General features: G+C 40.2%; 1 protein-coding gene and 1 pseudogene across 1 annotated transcript; both read left to right on the forward strand.

Annotated features, from left to right (window-relative positions):
* The first annotated feature begins 2,486 nt into the window (after window positions 1-2,486).
* On the forward strand, window positions 2,487-6,109 carry LOC113036621 (extracellular calcium-sensing receptor-like; annotated as a pseudogene).
* Window positions 6,110-14,060: 7,951 nt separating this feature from the next.
* Window positions 14,061-17,848, forward strand: LOC113037008 (extracellular calcium-sensing receptor-like). Its single transcript, XM_026193702.1, has 8 exons — window positions 14,061-14,299; window positions 14,675-14,969; window positions 15,061-15,350; window positions 15,528-15,823; window positions 16,037-16,242; window positions 16,385-16,606; window positions 16,696-16,819; window positions 16,944-17,848. Exons 1-8 carry the CDS (start codon window positions 14,109-14,111, stop codon window positions 17,846-17,848), a joined length of 2,529 nt encoding a protein of 842 aa, XP_026049487.1. The 5' UTR covers window positions 14,061-14,108.
* The last annotated feature ends 5,877 nt before the right edge of the window (window positions 17,849-23,725 follow it).

Below are 23,725 nucleotides of genomic sequence, written 5' to 3' on the forward strand. Positions count from 1 at the left end.
GTTCTTGATGTTGCGGAACGAGATGAGACGGGTTGGCTTGGTAGAAGAGCAGCAGAGAGTGAGGTTAAATGAAAGGAGGAAGTGGTCAGTTATGGGGATTTCAGTAGCAGAAAGATTCGAGGGAGTAAGACCAGAACAGCAGACCAAGTCCAGGGTGTGTCCTTTAGAGTGAGTGGGGAAGTCGATAAATTGTTTAAATTCAGAGCCTTCGAGACAGGAGGAAAAGTCTCTGGTGAGCAGAAGGTCATTATTGTCCATGTGAATGTTGAAATCTCCCACCAAGATCACATTTGGGGAGAGAGATGAAAGATGGGTTAGTAAATTAGCAAAGTCACTGAGAAAGACAGGGTTAGGTTTGGGGGGGCGGTATACAGTAGCTATGATAGTGGGAATGGGTCCAGTCAGCTCACATGCAAGGACCTCTAGAGAACTAAAGGTATCAACATTAACCGGCAGGACTTTCAAGTGCTGGCGAAAAAGGATCGCGAGACCACCCCCACGACCTGAGCAGCGGGGTTTAGAAAAGTAAACAAACCCCAGAGGAGCAGATTCGTTTAGCTGAGAAAAGTCATCAGGTTGTTGCCAGGTTTCAGTTAAGCAGAAAAAGTCAAACTTACGGTCAGATAGGAGGTCTTGGATGAGAGGTCCCTTACTTGTCAATGAACGAATGTTTAGAAGACCGAAGTTGAGTGGAGTATCTTGAGTATCTTCTTTTTTGCTAATCGCGGTGGGCGCCCTGGGCAGGTGGGTTAGAGATCGATGGTTGACAGCCCGATCAGGGTTCCTGCGAGGGCGGCGAGTAGCAGACCAGAACGATTTAGTTCCATTGGAGTTATGGAAAATCCTGCGGGACCCGCGATGGATGTATCTCTGGCGAGGCTGGAAAGTGATGCCCGGGTGGTAGTGAAGCTCTGCCAGCGACGGGAGCGATAGCTGCCCGCGAAGGCGCAGGAGCTCAGCGGCTGTGTAGCAGAGCAGTCCAGCCGTAGGATGGTAGACGAGCGTCAGGAGAATCCAAAATAGTGCCGACCAGCTCAGGAACATCTTGGTCCGCATCTTCGATTGTGTGGAGGAAAAGGAGCCGAGCCGGCCGGAGCAACGAACAGGTAGGCTAAAATAGCTCAAACAGTTAAGCTAGTGCCGCTCACTGAGAAGAAGACGTGAGAACACATTCAGCTGAAATAACAGAAGTTGAGGACAAGCGTTGCAATTCAATCCCAGGCAGAGATCGATCTGGTCCTGAGTGTGAATGTCCCTGTTCATTCAAATCTGAATCCAAATAATCCAATTAATCCAAATAAATCCAAATAATCGAAAAATGAACCGGTGAGTAGCGGCAGCCAGACGCGCCAGCGTTCACTCAAGCCGGAAGTTAGTCCAAATAACACCAGGATCCTTTTCTAAGTAACTGACAGCTGGTAACTGTGCAGGGGTGGGTCTAGCAAAGTGTTGCCAGGGGTCCATGTACGGAATTAAAAGGGAAAGGGGGGCACAAGGAAATACTTTCTTATTCTCATTTAAAATGTCTCACTTTTAAAAAAATAATTATCCGAGTCTTACAACAAACAATTGATAGATTGATACATATATACCATCAGAACAGTGTACATCACTGTCACATCACTGTACATCACAGTGTTTATTTTCATTCAAAGGCTTTATGATTTTCCCTATAATGGTCTAGTCAAAATGCCCGGGATGATTTTTTTTGTCCCAGTCCAGCTCTGTATGCAGCTCATCTGCAGTCTGGTGTTACCTACATCTTCCTATTCAGAAGGCAGAATTTCCGAGTTCTGAGTACAATCGAAAGCACCACGACTGCAGTTTTTGTGTTGGATGTAAAAAGCAGGCTAGGATAGAATCAGGCGTGGGATTTCTCTCGTGGAAATGTGCACATTATTTTTTCCTTTCTATTGGTAGGTGGCACAGTGCACTTGTGGCAAGTAAGCAAACTAGAAGACTGGCAATCTTGCTGGGTATCCAGTTATGGAAGCAACACATTAACAAGAGAATTCTGAGTAAAACCAAAGTTACTTCCCTTAGTAACTAGTTACTCTGAAAGTAACGAGTAACTTGAAGTAACTGAGTTACTTTTGATAGAAGTAACTAGTAATGTAACTAAGTTACTAATTTAAAGAAACTTACCCAACACTGGATATGACCAGTAGAAATTATTTATGCATAGATCATAGAACATAAAGATTTAATCAAAGGCATCTCGGTAATGGGCATGTCCTCTTTAGGGGTAGAACAAAAGACTTTTGTCTTAAGACTTATAAAAACCAGTGTAAACACACTTACACCCATATACAGACACCTGACATCAAGCAGGGATGGAGATAGCAGCTCATTTTGTTAGTTTGATTATGACTTTTTGTTTGTTTCACCTGACCACAGCTCTTGCCTTGGGTGTGTCCTTAGATCCTTTCAATCAAAAGATTACACTTATAGATGATCAGGTTGATACTGCGGATTCACCTGTAAAATGCAAGCTGCAGAATAGCACTCGTCCACCTGCATTCTCAATGGATGGAGACTACATTATTGGTGGTATTTTTTCCATTCACTCCTACATTCACACAGTTGACAGTAACTACACCACCATGCCCGAGCCAGTAAGATGCAAAGGGAGGTCAGTAAGAGAGAGAAGTATGTTGTTTCTGTGTGAGGAAAAAAATACTCTAACGTTATGCTCAAGATCTATTAGTGCCTATTTTCTACTGATTTTCCATAACTGTGCGCTGAAAATAATTTCTAATGTAACCTTTGATTAAAAAAATTACAATGAATAAATGTTAAATAGCTGCAAACTGCAAATCTTCCTAGACTGTATATTCTGTTCTGTTCTGTTGTAATTTAACCTGATTCAAATTATAACAGTGACATAATTATCTGTCTCCAGCATTAATACACGTGAGCTGCGCTTTTCACGTGCAATGGTCTTTGCCATCGAACAGATTAACAACAACACAGAGCTGTTGCCTGGAATCAAACTGGGGTATCAGATCTATGATTCATGTGCATCAGTGCTTGTGACGGTGCATGTGGCATTTCAGTTTTTAAATAGCTTGGACCCTGTGTTTTACATTGGCAACAACTGCTCCCAATCTGGTATGGTGATGGCTGTTGTTGGTGAGTCTGGGTCTACACCATCCATCAGCTTGTCACGAGTCATCAGTTCTTTTAACGTTCCTCAAGTAAATATATGAATTTCTGGATAAAGTTTGACTTTAAAATATGCCTGTGCATGACTTTAACACTGCAGTACATTGTTACCCTGCTATATTAATTAATCAATTTATTCGATTTTTGTTTTGTTTTATCACTTTAGGTGAGCTACTTTGCCACATGTGCATGCTTGTCTGACAAGCAGCAGTACCCGAATTTTTTCAGGACAATCCCCAGTGACCAGTTTCAAGCTGGTGCACTAGCAAAGCTGGTAAAACAGTTTGGCTGGATTTGGATAGGTGCTGTCCGGTCAGATTCAGATTATGGAAATAATGGCATGGCATCTTTTCTACAAGCAGCACAGAAAGAGGGGATCTGTGTGGAATACTCCGTATCCTTCTATCGGTCCCACCCACAGAACAGGATCCAGAGAGTAGCAGATGTTATCCGCAGGTTTCTACATGACAGAAATGACTTGTGTGGCAATTAATTTATTATCCTAAAGATAAATATTTTATGCTGTCAAATACCACAATAATATGTTGTATAAAGTTTTTTGACTAGTCAGGTATAGTAGAAAAGTGCTATATATGAACCCATCAATTTACCATTTATCAATATAGTTGAAAATCTTTCTAATATATTATGTTGTCTCTCAAGGTCCACAGCTATGGTTATTGTGGCATTTGCAGCTTTAGGAGACATGAGGATCCTGTTGAAGGAACTATCACGTGAGCCTTTTCCACCTCGCCAGTGGATAGGCAGTGAGTCATGGGTAACCAGTCCAGAATTAACAAAATTCAGTTTCTGTGCTGGGGCCATTGGATTTGGGATTCAGAAATCTGTAATCCCAGGTCTCAGAGAGTTTCTACTCAATCTCTCACCCTCTCAAGTTGCTGCCTCTGCAGTGCTTACTGAGTTCTGGGAGGATGAATTCAACTGCAAAATGAAAAAAAGTAACTTTAATTCAACAAATTTGGTTACTCATAGAATTTCACCATTGGAACTGTTCTGATTTACTGTCAGTGATAAATGCTAACTTGATTGGTTAAATGCATCAAATAAGAGAGGTCTGAAATTTGTTTTGACTTTTAATAGTATAAACATCTGTTCATGTTTTAGGTGCTGTTGGAGACATGAATATGTGTAATGGAACTGAAGATATAAAGAATCTCCAAAGCCAATACACTGACACATCTCAGCTCAGAATTACTAACATGGTGTACAAGGCTGTGTATGCAATAGCACATGCCATCCATAATGCAGTGTGCCATGGAAAAAATGTCACAGCTCAGTGTAGAAAACTAACCAAGTTAGAGTCTAAACAGGTCAGTTGAAATGAACAAGTCCGTGTTAATGTTTTTTGTTATCTCTAATGTACATTGAATGAACTCAAATGTGAATTAATTTTTTGCTGTTGTTCTTTCTTTCTTTCCCCTCCCTTTTTGTGGTTTTACAATTTCACAGGTTTTGACTCAGATGAAGAAAGTAAATTTTTCCCAAAACAGATATGATGTGTCATTTAACGCTAATGGGGATCCTGTGGCTATTTATGAGTTAGTTAACTGGCGGAAAAGTGAGACTGGCATAACTGAGATAGTAACTGTAGGGTTGTATGATGCATCACTGCCAGCAGGCCAGGAGTTCCAGATTAACAGAAGCATAAACTGGATGGAGGGTAGCACAAAAGTAACGAGTAAAAGGACAAGAGTTTGGCAAATAAGACTTTGGTTAACATAATGATAGCAAAAATTTGCAGTTATTATGTAGCCTCTATGTCTTGACAGGTGCCAGTGTCAGTGTGCAGTGGCAGTTGTCCTCCAGGAACTCGTAAAGTGCTGCAGAAAGGAAAACCCACCTGCTGCTATGACTGTATACCGTGTCCTGAGGGAGAGATAAATAATATTACAGGTAAAATACAATTTTTGCCCATGCATGTAAAATGTGATAGGGTGGATATCTACAATAATATGAATGATTAAAATATTACAATTCTTATAATTCTTGTTTTTAATTTATGTATTTATTTCAATCAGATTCAGCTGATTGTTTACCATGTCACAAGGAATTCTGGCCTAATAGAAAGAGAGACACTTGTATCCCTAAGCCTGTAGAATTTCTTTCATTTCAAGACCTCCTAGGAATTATCCTGGCTACACTCTCAGTCCTGGGTGCCTGTCTGGCCATTATGACTGGGGCTGTATTCTTTCATCACAGGACATCTCCAATTGTCCGAGCAAACAACTCTGAGCTGAGCTTCCTGCTGCTCATCTCACTGACTCTGTGTTTCTTATGTTTATTAACTTTCATTGGAGCACCATCAGAGTAGTCCTGCATGCTGCATCACACTGCATTTGGGATCACCTTTGTACTCTGTATCTCCTGTGTACTTGGGGAAACTATAGTGGTTTTAATGGCTTTTAAAGCGACACTTCCAGGTAGCAATGTCATGAAATGGTTTGGTCCTCCACAACAAAGAATGACCATTGTGTCTTTCACCTTTATTCAAGTTTTAATATGTACTGTATGGTTGGTACTTAGCCCTCCATTCCCAATTAAAAATCTAACCACATACAAGGAGAAGATCATCCTGGAATGTGCATTAGGCTCCCCTGTTGGCTTCTGGGCTGTTCTCGGCTACATAGGCCTACTTGCTGCCTTTTGTTTTGTTTTAGCTGTCTTAGCCCACAAATTACCTGACAATTTTAATGAAGCCAAGCTTATCACCTTCAGCATGTTGATATTCTGTGCAGTGTGGATCACCTTTATCCCAGCATATGTCAGTTCTCCTGTGAAATTCACTGTAGTTGTGGAGATTTTTGCCATTCTGGCCTCCAGCTTTGGACTAATGCTGTGTATATTTGCTCCAAAGTGTTTCATCATAATTTTTAAGCCTGAGAAGAACACCAAGAAATATGTCATGACTAAGGATAGGATTTAGAGGTTTAACACTTAAAATGGCAACAGTAGTTTCAAAATATACACCTTCAACACAATCAGCAAATCACTTGATTTTCAGTTTTAAGTGAAATCAAATATTTACGTTAAGATTTTCAAAATGTCAATTTTTGAAACATTTACTATTTTTCAATGCAATTGATTAAGGTCAATTTTTTTTCAAGGCACAAAAATAAAAGTCACATTTCATGATAACAGTATCTTGTTCTGAGTCCTTTTTTTTAAAGTTGTTTGATATTGTTTGAACCATCCCTCTGCAGATGATCAGTTAGCTGTTTTGCAACTACTCTTTTAAGAATTTTTTCGATAAAACGGAGGTTAGCCCATAATTAGCTAAGACAGCTGGATCAAGTGAACATCATATCAAGCAAGCCCTGAGTAAATGTGATTATACCATCTGTACATTTGTCAAATCTGGGAAAGCACCTAAAGAATGCTCCAGGCAATAAAGGAGAGAAGAAGGACAACTCAATGTCACTCAATGTCACTTACCCATTATATTGTATATTGTATAGCTTTCTTGTTATATGTAAAATTGTATTTATTTAAATTTTTACTTTTTAATTATTTTACTTGCATTTTTTAAATCACTTTTATATTTAAATATATTTAAATGTTCATTTGCTATTTATCTAGGGATTGAAGAGTAATTTCTATTCTCCGTATGTCCTGTACATGTGGAAGAATCGACAAATAAAGTTGACTTTGACTTTGACTTTGACTTTGACAACTGCTACCTAAGTGAAAACCCCTAAGTGCCAGGAGATTTGCCATGATTTATACATCGGGGAAATCAGACATCCTCTGGTTAAGCGGATGGCACAAAATAGAAGAGCTACTTTTAATGATGAGAATTTTCACATCCTGGATAGGGAAGAACGCTGTTGGAGCGAGGAGTCAAGGAGGCCATTTATGCAAAAAGGGAAAGAACATCTCTGAATTGAGGAGGAGGCCCAAGGTTACATTTTTCACCATCTTACAATGCTGCGATTGCAACCATTCCCCAACTCATTAGTGGGGAGTGGTCATTACCATTTGCATATTAATGATCAAGAAACTGATGTCACAGTCCTTAGCTTCGGTAACATCTGCCTCTCTGACATCAAGTTAAGGGAGTCCAGCTCTATCCCCACAACAGTACTGGCCTTTTGGATCAGTTTATTGAGTCTGTTGGCATCTGCGATTCCTCAACCTGCTGCCCCAGCATGCAACAGCATGGCACTAGCCACAACAAACTCATAAAACATCCTGAGCATTGCCAACACATGTTAAAAGACCTTAGCCACCTCAGAAAAAAGAGACGACTCTGGCCCTCCTGTAGCATGTAGTGGTAGTTTTTAACCCAGTCTAGTTTATTGTCAATCCCTTGTGATAACCCTGTGTTGCTGAAGAAAACGGAAATTTGAATTTCATTACACATATTTCTCTTTTAGCACTGCTAAAGGTCAGTTACACGTTCAGTACATACAGGCTTAGGTGATGTAAAAGTATCTTTAGTACAATACTGAACCTGGTCATAAGTATTAGTTTATACAGTACAAGCCTACAACTATTCAGTTCAGTTAATTTTTATTTCAAACATATACATTCACCAACATTTTATAAAATATTTCCATGGAGTTGTTTGAAAAGGAGTAGGCAGAAGTATATACTTATTTAGCCCTACCCCCTCAGGTTTACAGCCTCATCATCTAAATTTAATATCTAATATCTAATATCTAATATCTCTAATATCCTAAGAGACTGTGCATACCAGCTAGCTCCTGTGTTCACTGAGATATTCAACATCTCTTTATCTCAGTCGGTGATCCCCACATGCTTCAAAGAGTCCATCATTGTTCCTGTCCCGAAGAAACCCCACCCTGCTTCTCTCAATGACTATCGCCCTGTAGCCCTCACCTCAGTAGTGATGAAGTGTTTTGAACGCCTGGTCAGAGACTTCATCATTTCTTCACTACCAGACACACTGGACCCACTACAGTTCGCTTACCGTCCAAATCGTTCCACAGACGATGTCATCTCTCATCTCCTCCACACATCACTCACTCACTTGGACACTAGAAGGGGGAATTATGTTAAAATGCTCTTCATAGACTACAGCTCTGCATTTAACACCATAATTCCCTCCACACTCACCACCAAGCTGGAGCATCTGGGACTCAGCTTATCTATGTGTCAGTGGATCTCCAACTTCCTAACTGGCAGACCACAGGCAGTAAGGATGGGCGGACATGTCTCAGCCTCCACCACTCTCAGCACTGGAGCCCCCCAGGGGTGTGTTCTGAGCCCCCTGCTGTACTCTTTGTACACATATGACTGTGTGGCCACTACCAGCTCCACCACCATCATCAAGTTTGCTGACGACACCGTCGTGGTGGGCCTGATCTCTGATAACAACGAGACGGCCTACCTGAAGGAGATTAGGAATCTGGAGAACTGGAGGACAACCTCCTTCTAAACGTCAGTAAGACAAAGGAGTTGATAGTGGACTTCAGCACTAAGCAGGAGAGGAACTACCAGACCCCTGTCATCAACGAGTGCCCAGTGGAGAGAGTGGACAGCTTCAAATACCTCGGAGTTCACATCACGCAGGACCTGTCATGGTCCTGTCACATCAACACCGTGGTGAAAAAGGCCCGTCAGCGTCTCTACCACCTCAGACGCTTGAGAGACTTCCAACTGCCCTCCAAGGTGCTCAGGAACTTTTACTCGTGCACCATAGAGAGCATCCTGACGGGAAACATCTTAACCTGGTTTGGGAACAGCACCATGCAGGACAGACGAGCTCTACAGAGGGTTGTGCGATCAGCTGAGCGCACCATCTGCTCCGAGCTCCCTGACCTGCACTCAATCTACAGCAGGCGGTGCTGGACCAAGGCCAGGAAGATCGTGAAGGACCTCAGCCATTCCAACAACAGACTGTTCTCTCTGTTGAGGTCAGGAAAGCGATTCCACTCCCTGAAGACCAACACAGAGAGACTGAGGAGGAGCTTCTTCCCGCAGGCGATACGGTCTCTCAATCACACCACCACACAATACTGACCCACACATACAGTTCTTACACACACACTGGACATTCTGGACATTGTTTTCACTTCATCACTTAAATCACTTTAAGCATATTTGCACTGCAGAAGACATAATGTGGATTGCACAACACTGGACACTATATTCTTCATTTCCAGTTAATATTTGTACAGCTGCTGTTATTGTGTATATATTTATTTATATTTCTTCATACATTCTTATATAGTTCTATATTGTGTATTGTGTATTTTGTTGTACAGTTATTTTATTTTCAACTTCAATTTATATATTTTATCTTATTCTCCCAGTTAAATTTACCCTTCATTCTAATTTGTGTTGTACAGTTATTTCATTTTTAACCTTAATTTATATTTTATTCCTTCCTAGTAAAATTTACCCTTTTTAAATTTTCATATTTATTTCCCTTTTTAATTTTTCATATTTATTTCCTGTCTTATTCATAGCCTTTTCCTTTTTTGTTTTCTTTAGGTCACGAGCAGTTGTCCAAGCATTTCACTGCATATCGTACTGTGTATGACTGTGTACGTGACAAATAAAATTTGAATTTGAATTTGAATTTGAATTTGATCAACAAAAACGTATACAATGCCTTCAACTTAGAACATAACATCACAAAAAATATTTTCTCATGTTCAACTAAAACTATATTTAGATTTGCTAATTTGCTAATTTAGGAATGCTGCACCCCTGCTCATTTATTCGTAGTCCTACTTCTTGTAGCAATGTCACATTCTATAATATTACACATTATAATATTACACATCTGAAACACAAGCTGATACAAGAGCCTCTGTAACATTTTCATTCTATATATGAAGACTTTCATTCAGTATATTTGTGGTTAATTTCATATATTTCAGTTTCATTCAATATATTCAAGGTACATTCTATAAAACAAAGGGGGGTAAACGCACCACAGTTTTGAGCCGAACCAGACAGAGAAGCCGAACCAGACCCTCAAGCTGCTGGCCATCAAAGTTAGAGCTTTTTACCTTCCGAGGGAGTTCAGTTCAGTTCTCCTTTCAGTTGTTTACATCCCTCCAAATGCTGATAAAGCTACAGCTATGGATGAACTGTATGACGTCATTATTGGACTTGAGAACAAAAATTCTGAAGCTGTTTTTATTGTGCTGGGAGACTTCAACAGAGCCAACATAAAGAAAGTTGATGGCAGCTGATGGCAACATCAGTGAACTCACAGACTCTGTCACTGGATATATTGAAAAATGCATGGACGATATCATCACCAAAACCAAAGTCTGCAAATATCCAAATTAGAAACCCTGGGTAAATAAAGACATCCGTGTTAAGCTCAATGTGCCGACCTCTGTCTTTAACTCAGGGGATGCTGATGCATATAAAGCAGCCGGGTATGACCTTCAAAAGTCCATAAAAAAAGGCCAGAAAGGACTACAGGGACAAAGTGGAGTCCAGTTACCACAGCTTTGACACCAGGTGACTATGGAATGGACTGCGCTGCATCACTGACTACAAGAAGGAAAGCAGGCAGTGTTTAGCCCACCCCGTCTCTTGCTGATGAGGCAACAAAGAACACATCCTCTACCCTCAGGAAGACAGTGAGGCTGTAACTCTAACACTCAAAACAGAAGATGTGAGATGGTCTTTCAAAAAGGTCAATCCTCACAAAGCTCTGGGAGCAGACGACATCCCAGACCAGGTTCTCAGAGTGTGCACCAACAAGCTGTTCACCAATATCTTCAACCTCTCCCTGAGGCAGTCAGTGGTCCCCTGTCTGAATGACCACGGTCCTATTGCACTGACATCCGTCATCACGAAGTGCCTTGAGTGGCTAGTCATAGGTCACATCTGCTCCTCCCTCCCTGACATCTGGACCCTCTTCAGGGATCTGCCTATCGAACAAACAGAGCCACTGAGGATTCCATCTCCCTGACAATGCACACTGCCCTCACTCACCTGGAAAAAGGGAATACATATGCAAGAATGCTCTTCATCGACTACAGTTCAGCATTTAATGCCATCATCCCATCAAAACTTGCCTTGAAGCTCATCGACCTTGGGCTGGGAACACCAGTCTGCAGATGGATTCTGAACTTCCACACAAACAGGCCCCAGGTTGTGAGAGTTGGTAAGCACACCACCTCATCACTCATCCTAAACACAGGAATGCCATATGGATGTGTGCTTAGCCCCCTCCTATATTCCTTGTTCACGCATGACTGTGTTGCTAAACATAAGTCCAACACCATTATTAAGTGTGCGGATGACACAACCATCATAGGCCTCATCACAGACAATGACCTGTCTCTCGAAGTCAGCAAAACAAGAGAAATGATAGTGGACTACCAGAAACGATCAGTCGGGGAACACGAGCCCATCCACATCAAAGGTGTCATGGTCGAAAGGATAAGCAACTTCAAATTTCTTGGAGTCAACATCACCGAGGATCTCTCCTGGACCCTTCACACAGACACTGCAATCAGGAAAGCTTGCCAGCGATTCTACTTTCTGAGGAGGCAGTTTGGCCTGAATGCCAACATCACCTCAAATTTCTACAGGTGTGCGATCGAGAGCTTGCTAACGAGCTGCATTACAGTTTGGTATGGAAGCTGCTCTGCCAGCAGCCATAAATTACTACAGAGGGTGGTGAAAGCTGCAGAGCACATAACTGGCATGAGGCTTTCCTGCCATTCAGGACATTTATCTTCAACAGTGCCTCGGTAAAGCAGACAGCATCATCAAGGACCACAGCCACCCAGCACATCAGCTGTTCTCCTTGTTATCCGTCTGGCAGACGTTACAGGAGTCTGTCTGCTCGGACTACAAGACCCAACAACAGCTTTTACCATCAAGCCATTCGAAACCTCAATTACAACACTTAAACACACACACATCACACTTCACAGGATGCACACAGAAGCTGTGCTACAATTTCACAAGTTCATACTGCACTTTGCATTGGTCACTCCATTTTTAATAGTTTTTAAATAAAAATAAAAACTCTTACTCTGTGCAACAGTATACTAACTACCATATGTATATACAGTGGGGCAAAAAAGTATTTAGCCAGCCACCGATTGTGCAAGTTCCCCCACCTAAAATGATGACAGAGGTCAGTAATTTGCACCAGAGGTACACTGCAACTGTGAGAGACAGAATGTGAAAAAAAAAATCCATGAATCCACATGGTAGGATTTGTAAAGAATTTATTCGTAAATCAAGGTGGAAAATAAGTATTTGGTCAATAACAAAAATACAACTCAATACTTTGTAACGTAACCTTTGTTGGCAATAACAGAGGTCAAACGTTTACTATAGGTCTTTACCAGGTTTGCACACACAGTAGCTGGTATTTTGGCCCATTCCTCCATGCAGATCTTCTCGAGAGCAGTGATGTTTTGGGGCTGTCGCTGAGCAACACGGACTTTCAACTCCCGCCACAGATTTTCTATGGGGTTGAGGTCTGGAGACTGGCTAGGCCACTCCAGGACTTTCAAATGCTTCTTACGGAGCCACTCCTTTGTTGCCCGGGCGGTGTGTTTTGGATCATTGTCATGTTGGAAGACCCAGCCTCGTTTCATCTTCAAAGTTCTCACTGATGGAAGGAGGTTTTGGCTCAAAATCTCACGATACATGGCCCCATTCATTCTGTCCTTAACACGGATCAGTCGTCCTGTCCCCTTGGCAGAAAAACAGCCCCATAGCATGATGTTTCCACCCCCATGCTTCACAGTAGGTATGGTGTTCTTGGGATGCAACTCAGTATTCTTCTTCCTCCAAACACGACGAGTTGAGTTTATACCAAAAAGTTCTACTTTGGTTTCATCTGACCACATGACATTCTTACAGAAGACGTTACAGGTCTGTGATAGCCAGAGATTTTCCTTGTTTGAGGTGACCAAATACTTATTTTCCACCCTAATTTACGAATAAATTCTTTACAAATCCTACCATGTGAATTCATGGATTTTTTTTTCACATTCTGTCTCTCACAGTTGAAGTGTACCTCTGGTGCAAATTACTGACCTCTGTCATCATTTTAGTGGGGGAACTTGCACAATCGGTGGCTGACTAAATACTTTTTTGCCCCACTGTACATATGTAATATTTCTTACTGTATTATACTGCTGAGTGACATCTGAGTCTTCTGCTCGTCTAACTAACATATGACTTGCAAATAAAACTGAAACTGAACTGAAACTGATATATTCAAGTTTGTTCAATATATTCATATTTTTATTAATATATTAATTTCTGTAACTGTGAGACACCTGCTGCTGCCTATCTTGGCCAGGTCTCCCTTGAAAAAGAGGTTTTTAATCTCAATGGGATTTTCCTTGTTAAATAAAGGTTAATAAATAATGTATTCAGACTTTCATTCTATATAGTCAAGTTTCATTCAATACATTCACAGTCTCTTTTCTATATTTGAGATTCATTTAATATATTTGAGGTTTATTTAAAATAGTTAAGGTTATACTTTAAGATAAAAAAAAACCTAAATACTTAATATAAAAATACTATCACATAATTATAATCTAACAGTAATAGTAATAGCTAGTAATGTAAGCACAATAATCAAATCCATTGGTTGTCTATTATTATTATTACTTTTGGTAATTACATTGACATTACTTGTTCTCACATAGTAATTTCATATTTGTTTCTACAATACCTTAAGTTTACATGATATTTTCAACACCTTAGATGTTGTAAAATATAGATCATAGAATATTATGACTTTCTCAAAGACCACTGTAACACCATGTCATGATGAACACGTAGCATAGCCTTTGAATAACTATATAAATGAGTGAAAACACACCCATAACAGATGCCTGACATCAGGCGGGATGGAGCTGTCAGCTGTATTTATTTGTCTGAAATTATATCTGTATTTAGTTGAGCTGAAATCAGCTCTTGCCCTAGATCTATCTCTAGATGGTCTGGATCAAATGCCTACAGAGGCTCAGGATAGATCTGTGGCTTCTTCTGTGAAATGTAAGCTGCAGGGTAGCACTCGTATCCCTGCATTCTCAATGGATGGGGACTATGTTATTGGTGGTGTTTTCTCTATTCACTACTTCATGCAAACAGTAAACCATAACTACACTACCATGCCTGAGCCAGTAAGATGCAGTGGGAGGTCAGTAAGTGGAAGAACTGAATGACAAACCTGTATGATGTTCAATAGTGTTGTGGTCCTTTTGTGTAGTGCTAGGTAAAAAAAAAAAAAAAAATTCATTTTGCAATGTATGCTAAATCCACAGTTTTAAAAATACAGATACTGACACTTTATTTTCTTCAAAACAAAAATTATACTGTGTTAAGTCTTTTATGAATGCCTTGTTGCCTTGCTTTGAATTCAGTTACTGCTCTCGTGTGATGAATTTAACCCTTATATTTTATCCTCAAATGAATTGCAGTTAATAGTTCCCTACTGTCTTTTTTATGTTAAAGCTAAACTATCCTAAATCTATGTTGTGTAGATTCTAACAGGGAGTTGATGTTCTTTTTACAGCATTGATACCCGTGAGCTGCGCTTCTCACGAGCAATGGTTTTTGCCATTGAAGAGATTAACAACAGCACAGAGCTTCTGCCCGGGATAAGGCTCGGGTATCAGATCTTTGACTCATGTTCATCAGTGCCTGTGGCAGTGCATGTGGCATTTCAGTTGCTAAATAGCTTGGACACTGTGTTTTACACAGGTGGTAACTGCTTACAATCTGGTATGGTGATGACTATTGTTGGTGAGTCTGGGTCTACACCATCCATCAGCATGTCACGCATCCTTGGGTCTTTTAATATTCCTCAAGTAAATGGCAATCTTTGTATTTCTAATAAGCATGCAAATAAGTTTTGATTGTGCTGTCCTAAAAATAGTTTTATTTCCTCTTTTGCTTTAGGTGAGCCATTATGCCACTTGCGCATGTTTGTCTGACAAGCAGCAGTACCCGAATTTTTTCAGAACAATCCCCAGTGATCATTTCCAAGCTGAAGCGCTAGCCAAGCTGGTAAAGCACTTTGGCTGGACTTGGATAGGTGCTGTTCGTTCGGATTCAGATTATGGAAATAGTGGCATGGCATCTTTTCTAGAAGCAGCACAAAAAGAGGGAATCTGTGTGGAATATTCTGTATCTTTCTATCGGACTCACCCACATAGCAGGATCCAAGAAGTAGCAAGTGTTATCCGCAGGTCTCTATATGACAGATTTTGCTTAGATTGAGATTTGCTTAAAGAAATCCATCCATCCATTAATTCTGCTTATTGTTTTATGTATTTATTTACTACTGTCATATAGCAAACTGAAACAATTAGATTAATTCTTGTAAAAAAGAAGACATTTCTAAATGTATTGCATTCTTTCTTAAGGTCTACAGCAGTGGTTATTGTGGCATTTGCAGCTCCTGGGGACATGAGGGTCCTGTTGGAGGAGCTTTCACATGAGCCTTTTCTACCTCGCCAGTGGATAGGCAGCGAGGCATGGGTAACGAACACAGAATTAATGAGGTACAGTTTCTGTGCTGGGGCCATTGGATTTGGGATTCAGAAGTCTGTAATCCCCGGTTTCAGAGATTTCCTGCTTAATTTGTCTCCCTCTCAAGTAGCTACATCCCCTTTGCTTACTGAGTTCTGGGAGGAATCGTTCAACTGCAAAATGAAAAAAAGTGAGAAAATCCTTCTGATCTTTAGAAACTGTTGTTTTGCTCAAGTATAAGGTTAAATAATATTGAAACTTTATGTTCTGATCTCTGGTGTGAGGTTTAGGCACTCAGTTAATGTAGTGATTTTGTCCCATTTTAAAAATGGAAATGAAAATGTGTTAATGAAATTTTAAATCTTGCAGTGATGAAACATTCCCTGTGTCCTCTATTGTTTAGGTCCTGTTGTTGACAAGAAGATATGTGATGGAACTGAAGACATACAGAATCTTCAAATCCCGTATACTGACACATCTCAGCTCAGAATTACTAACATGGTGTATAAGGCTGTGTATGCAATAGCACATGCCATCCATAATACAGTGTGTCAGAGAACCAATGGCATAGCTAAGTGTGACAAACTAACCAAGTTAGAGTCCAAACAGGTCAGCTCAAATTAAATAATAATGCCAGTTTCTTTTTGTTTGTTTTTTACCACTAAGGTATTCTTCATGAAATCAAATACTAGTAGTTCTAAAATATTTCCATTTTTTTCTTCTTTCTTTTCTCTTGCTTTCTATCTTAAAGATTTTAGCAGAACTGAAGAAAGTAAATTTTTCCCGAAATGGTTATGGTGTGTCATTTAATGCTAATGGGGATCCTGTGGCGATTTACGAGTTGGTTAACTGGCAGAAGAGTGAAACTGGAAAAACAGAGTTGGTAACAGTAGGACTTTATGATGCATCACTGCCAGAGGGCCATGATTTCCAGATTAACCGGAACATAACCTGGATGGAGGATGGCACCCAAGTAATGAATCAAAAGACAAGAACCACACTGCACTTTGGAGGATTGCACATTTATATTTCCGTCTAGTGTTTTGGCTTTATCTCTCACAGGTGCCAGTGTCAGTGTGCAGTGCCAGTTGTCCTCCAGGAACTCGTAAAGTGCTGCAGAAAGGAAAACCCATCTGCTGCTATGACTGTATACTGTGTCCTGAAGGAGAGACTAGTAATACAACAGGTAAAATAAAATGATTTAACATATATTCAAAATTATTTTACTGTGCATAGGAGAGACATCGAAGGAATTATTGGTAGAAGTCATCTTTCCATCTCTCTTTATTTATTTACGTTTTTTAATTCAGATTCAACTGATTGTATACCCTGCCACAAGGAATTCTGGCCTAATGCAAAGAGAGACACTTGTATCCCTAAGCCTGTAGAATTTCTTTCCTTTCAAGACATCCTTGGAATCATCCTCGCTGCATTTTCAGTTCTGGGTGCTTGTCTGGCCATTATGACTGGGGCTGTATTCTTTCATAACAGGAAAACTCCAATTGTCCGAGCCAACAACTCTGAGCTGAGCTTCCTGCTGCTCATCTCACTGACTCTGTGTTTCTTATGTTCATTAACTTTCATTGGAGCACCATCAGAGTGGTCCTGCATGCTGCGTCACACTGCATTTGGGATCACCTTTGTACTCTGTATCTCCTGTGTACTTGGGAAAACTATAGTGGTTTTAATGGCTTTTAAAGCTACACTTCCAGGTAGCAATGTGATGAAATGGTTTGGTCCTCCACAGCAAAGAATAACTGTTGTGTCTTTCACCTTCATTCAAGTTTTAATATGTACTATTTGGTTGGTACTTAGCCCTCCATTCCCAATTAAAAATCTAACCGCATACAAGGAGAAAATCATACTGGAATGTGATTTAGGCTCTGCTGTAGGTTTCTGGGCTGTGCTCAGTTACATAGGCCTACTTGCTGCTTTTTGTTTTGTTTTAGCTGTCTTAGCCCGCAAATTACCTGATAATTTTAATGAAGCCAAGTTTATCACCTTCAGCATGTTGATATTCTGTGCAGTGTGGATCACCTTTATCCCAGCATATGTCAGCTCTCCTGGGAAATTCACTGTAGTTGTGGAGATTTTTGCCATTTTGGCCTCCAGCTTTGGACTAATAATGTGTATATTTGCTCCAAAGTGTTTCATCATACTGTTTAAGCCCGAGAAGAACACCAAAAAATATGTCATGAATAAAAATGTATCATAGGATTTAGAGGTTTCATACTTAATATGGTGATAAGAATTTCAAAACATACTTCTTCAAACACAAGCTCTTGAATTTCAGTTTCAGCTCAAATCAAACACTTAATATGTGCTTTTTTAGTAATAATTTTCGAATGATTTAGTATCTTTCAATGTATTTGTGTGAGATTTCTTTTTTTCTAGGCACAAAAATAAAATTCACATTTCATTATAACAATATCTTATTCTGAGTCCTGTTTTTGAGTTGTTCAATACAACCAATGGTAATTAAAAAGCTCCAAATGTAAATTTAATATCCTGTGTGTGCATATGTCTAGTACAAATTCCAAATGATATTAGGATTCATGCATTCGTCTGAATGTTACCCTGAAATGTGCCAGACACGTGAATGTTACATAGGTAAGCACACGGCAGTGATTTCTCATTGCAGAACAATGAAACCATCCCACCAGAAAACTGTTCAGAAGCGTTTTGAAAAACAGAATAAATTTTTTTACCTATCCTCCATAATTCCAGCATTCCAATTTGCTTGGTTAGCGGGTATGGCAATAGAAAAGGTGTGTAAATATTGAATTATAATGCTATCAACTGAATTCACACAACATTCACAGTTTCGAATTCTCGGAAGTCAGAAAAATATATTTTTTCAGTGATTGATGAACCGCAGGAATATCAGAAATATTAGCACTGAATCTATATTTGGGTGAAATAATGAAAGAAAAAATGTTTTTCACTTCCTTTTTTTCCAATTTTAATTTTTCAAAACAAGTATTTAAGGTTTATTTGTACAGTTGTTCTTAGCTTTATACATCATTTACATCATATCATTACAAATCGCAAACACACTAGAATAAACGAATAAAAGGTATTACAAATAACACAAAATAACAAACATTTCTAAATGTAATTATTACTGAAGAAGGACATTGTAAAAAAATTTTTTAATGAATTTTGGATAATGTGTGGCATTAGTTGTGCTAAGAAAGGTATAAAAACAGAGTGCTCATGTGAAACATACTGATATGCAGGATGTAGGATCCAAATGCAGGACAAGAGAAACAGAGGGAAATAAACTAAAAGAGGCAGCTTTTATTGTGCTGTGAAAACTTGAATACTAGTTACAAGAAACAAAACATAACAGCTAGAAGCTAGGAAACTAGGAACTCAGGAAACCAGAAAACTAGAAACAAAGAAGCTAGAAACTTGGAGCTGATGAATAAAATATAGGAACCAGGAGCACAGAGGAAACACACAGTACTGAGATGGTACAATGCAACAATGGACAGAGGAAAACACAGGGCTTAAATACACCAGGGAGAAGGGAATGAGAAACAGGAGCGCACAGCAGGAAATAATCACATATAGCGAGATGTGAAGGAAGTGAAACTGAAACCAATGAGCATAAACTGAGTGTTTCAGCTGATCTGAGGCTTTCTGGGAGTTTGTTCCAGATATATGGAGCATAAAAGCTGAATGCAGCTTCTCCGTGTCTGGTTCTGACTCTGGGAACTCATAAAAAAACAGATCCAGATGACCTGAGGGTTCATATGAGGGTTCAGTATGAAGGTTCATACTGGGTCAGGAGGTCACTGATGTATTTTGGTCCTAAACCATTCAGAGCTTTATAGACCAGCATCAGAACTTTAAAGTGTATCCTCTGACGGACAGGCAGCCAGTGTAAAGACCTCAGAGCTGGACTGATGTGGTCCACTTTTTTGGTCTTAGTGAGGACTTGAGCAGCAGAGTTCTGAATGAACTGTAGTTGTCTGACTGATTTTTTTTAGGTAGACCTGTAAAGATGCTGTTACAGTAATCAAGCCTACTAAAGATGCATGGACTAGTTTTTCCAGGTCTTGTTGAGACATCAGATCTTTTATCCTTGAAATATTCTTGAGGTGATAGTAATCTCATTTTGTTATTGTCTTAATGTGTTTTTCTTAGTTTAGGTCTGCATCCATCACTACACCCAAATTTTTCGCCTGGTTTGTGGTTTTTAGTAGGGGTGCAACAAAACACAAAATTCACGGTTCGGTTTGATACTTTGGTGTCACGGTTCAATATTTTTCGAAACAAAAAAATGTTCATGCCTTTTTAATTTGTCATTTATTACAATTATAAATATATATTTTAACTCAGAAGTACATTTTTTAAATTTAATGTTGCTGAAACAACAAAATAATGAAAAAAAAAACCTCATCGAGAAATCACTCAAAAGAGAGTTTATTACAAAGAAATGGCTCTTTCCAAAATAAAAGCTATACTATACGCTTCTTCTGGGGTATATTCACAGCAGCATATTAAACACTAGAGGTCCCCATAAGGAGAATCATGTGCTAACGGCTGTCTAACTACTCGGGTAAAGTTTGTAGCAAGCGTGCTTGTTGTTTTTGTCTGCTTCCACTTGTCTTTGCACTAGGATGATGTCGGCGTAAATGTGCAGTCATATTCATTGTGTTCCCACTAGTGCTGTCAGCATTAATCTCGTTAAAATAACGCAGCAAATCTTCGTAAATGAGTTACCGCGGATCGCTCCGTGCGTGGGGCTGGACGGCGTCAACACGTTAAAAAGCTAATTGCGCAAACGCACTAGTTCCCACCAATTTAGCATTGCGTGGCACATCCGACATACTGTTTTACTTTTGTCCATGACGCGCTTACAATCAGGGTGACGCTTCACATGAAAACCAAGATAGTTCCAAAGGCCAGATCTGAGTGAGGGTGGGGGAGGTTCATTTTCGGGTAGCGTTGAGGCAGTCGCCATGTTGCAACGAGCTTAGCTTCTGTCTTGCTAGCTTGCGCTGCGCTCAGTGGATCTGTGCTCGACAGTGCAGCCTAGGCGGAGTAGTCGAACGCTGATCCACTGAGCGCTCAACACAGACAGCATTGTCAGAAGAAAAGTTGATAAAATAAATAAAAAATGTTGTATTGTTCGATACATATGCGTACCGAACCGAAAGTACTGTATCGAACGGTTCAATATCGATACGAGTATTGTTGCACCCCTAGTTTTTAGGTGTATAGATTGAAGTTCTCTGGTGACCTGTAATCGTTTTTCTTTGGCACCAAAGACTATTACTTCAGTTTTGTTTTTGTTTAGCTGGAGAAAATTGTGGCACAACCAGTCATTAATTTCCTCAATGGATTTACCAAGAGCCTGTACGGGGCCTCGGTCTCCTGGTGACATTGTGATATATATTTGTGTGTCATCTGCATAAATGTGATAGTTTATTTTGTTGTTCTTTATAATCTGTGCCAGTGGGAGCATGTAAATGTTAAACAGAAGGGGTCCCAAGATGGAACCTTGGGGAACTCCGCATGTGATACGTGTCTGCTCAGATGAACTAAAAGTTTTCATTTATGATTCCCATAGGAATAAGTTGGCATAAATGTCATGATCCGGCTGTGTGCAGGCAGGGATTGGACCTAAACTCAAAAGCACTGCTATATTGCCTGAGTACAGGGAAAACAGAGAACTAAACTAAACTGGGAAATGATAAACTGAGCCGCAAGGAAACACAGGGAAACAAAGCCATGAGGGATGACGCGACACGGAACAGAGGGAGACTCTGACATAAATACACAGAAGGTAATGAGGGAAGTGGAAGCACACAGGCAACACAGCTGAGGACAATTACACTTGACAGGACGGGGAGGACACGAAAGTGGAAACCCTGACACCAAGATGTGGACCTTAAAAGTAACACAGGAAGTACAGAGAAAAGGCCTGGAGAGAGAGGGAGAGAACATGAAGAAATACACGAAGGGAACAGGAAAACACAGAACACAAGGAGTGGGAGCAAAGCACAATAACTCACATCACTATATAGACAGTCACACAGAGGGACACAGAAGGTAACAACACAGGGGGAACATATGGGCAGAGAAGACTAAACACAGAACAGAGGGCACAGAGAAACATCCAACCGGTTTTTCACATGCTATCAAGGGAAGGATCTCAGAGCAGCCCTTCTTAAATATTTAAATTTTCAGATTTTTCCTTTAAATAAATTTAAAGTGAAACAACACAAAACACTGCAAACCACAACACAACAAAATATAAATTAAAATATGCAAAACAAAAAGAAGACGCACATTTTTTGTCATAAAAGGCCTGGGATGATGTTTTGGGAGAGTGTTTTCCTGCTTGGAATTGCACATATAGAATTCACTGCACGAATAAACTTTCTGAATGCTTTGTCATAATTCCCATCACTAGAATACAGAGCCACATTATGGCTGGTGTTTCTGGTTTTTCAATGAGTTCTGAATTGCACCCACTCCCATTTCAAAATCAAACAACTGTAGACAAGTTGGTGAACCTCCATACAGTAAATTCTTCAATAGAAGAAAAAAAATCTAAATAAAAAGGTCAGTTGACTGCTTTTAAAGCTTGCAGTTGATGCAGATACAGTGGGGCAAAAAAGTATTTAGCCAGCCACCGATTGTGCAAGTTCCCCCACCTAAAATGATGACAGAGGTCAGTAATTTGCACCAGAGGTACACTTCAACTGTGAGATACAGAATGTGAAAAAAAAATCCATGAATCCACATGGTAGGATTTGTAAAGAATTTATTCGTAAAGTAGGGTGGAAAATAAGTATTTGGTCAATAACAAAAATACAACTCAATACTTTGTAACATAACCTTTGTTGGCAATAACAGAGGTCAAACGTTTACTATAGGTCTTTACCAGGTTTGCACACACAGTAGCTGGTATTTTGGCCCATTCCTCCATGCAGATCTTCTCGAGAGCAGTGATGTTTTGGGGCTGTCGCCGAGCAACACGGACTTTCAACTCCCGCCACAGATTTTCTATGGGGTTGAGGTCTGGAGACTGGTTAGGCCACTCCAGGACTTTCAAATGCTTCTTACGGAGCCACTCCTTTGTTGCCCGGGCGCTGTGTTTTGGATCATTGTCATGTTGGAAGACCCAGCCTCGTTTCATCTTCAAAGTTCTCACTGATGGAAGGAGGTTTTGGCTCAAAATCTCACGATATATGGCCCCATTCATTCTGTCCTTAACGCGGATCAGTTGTCCTGTCCCCTTGGCAGAAAAACAGCCCCAAAGCATGATGTTTCCACCCCCATGCTTCACAGTAGGTATGGTGTTCTTGGGATGCAACTCAGTATTCTTCTTCCTCCAAACACGACGAGTTGAGTTTATACCAAAAAGTTCTACTTTGGTTTCATCTGACCACATGACATTCTCCCAATCCTCTGCTGTATCATCCATGTGCTCTCTGGCAAACTTCAGACGGGCCTGGACATGCACTGGCTTCAGCAGCAGAACACGTCTGGCACTGCGGGATTTGATTCCCTGCCGTTGTAGTGTGTTACTGATGGTGACCTTTGTTACTTTGGTCCCAGCTCTCTGCAGGTCATTCACCAGGTCCCCCCGTGTGGTTCTGGGATCTTTGCTCACCGTTCTCATGATCATTTTGACCCCACGGGATGAGATCTTGCGTGGAGCCCCAGATCGAGGGAGATTATCAGTGGTCTTGTATGTCTTCCATTTTCTGATGATTGCTCCCACAGTTGATTTTTTCACACCAAGCTGCTTGCCTATTGTAGATTCACTCTTCCCAGTCTGGTGCAGGTCTACAATACTTTTCCTGGTGTCCTTCAAAAGCTCTTTGGTCTTGGCCATGGCGGAGTTTGGAGTCTGACTGTTTGAGGCTGTGGACAGGTGTCTTTTATACAGATGATGAGTTCAAACAGGTGCCATTCATACAGGTAACGAGTGGGGGACAGAAAAGCTTCTTACAGAAGACGTTACAGGTCTGTGAGAGCCAGAGATTTTCCTTGTTTGAGGTGACCAAATACTTATTTTCCACCCTAATTTACGAATAAATTCTTTACAAATCCTACCATGTGAATTCAT

Source organism: Astatotilapia calliptera, chromosome 14 (assembly GCF_900246225.1).
Source record: "Astatotilapia calliptera chromosome 14, fAstCal1.2, whole genome shotgun sequence".
Taxonomy (NCBI): domain Eukaryota; kingdom Metazoa; phylum Chordata; class Actinopteri; order Cichliformes; family Cichlidae; genus Astatotilapia; species Astatotilapia calliptera.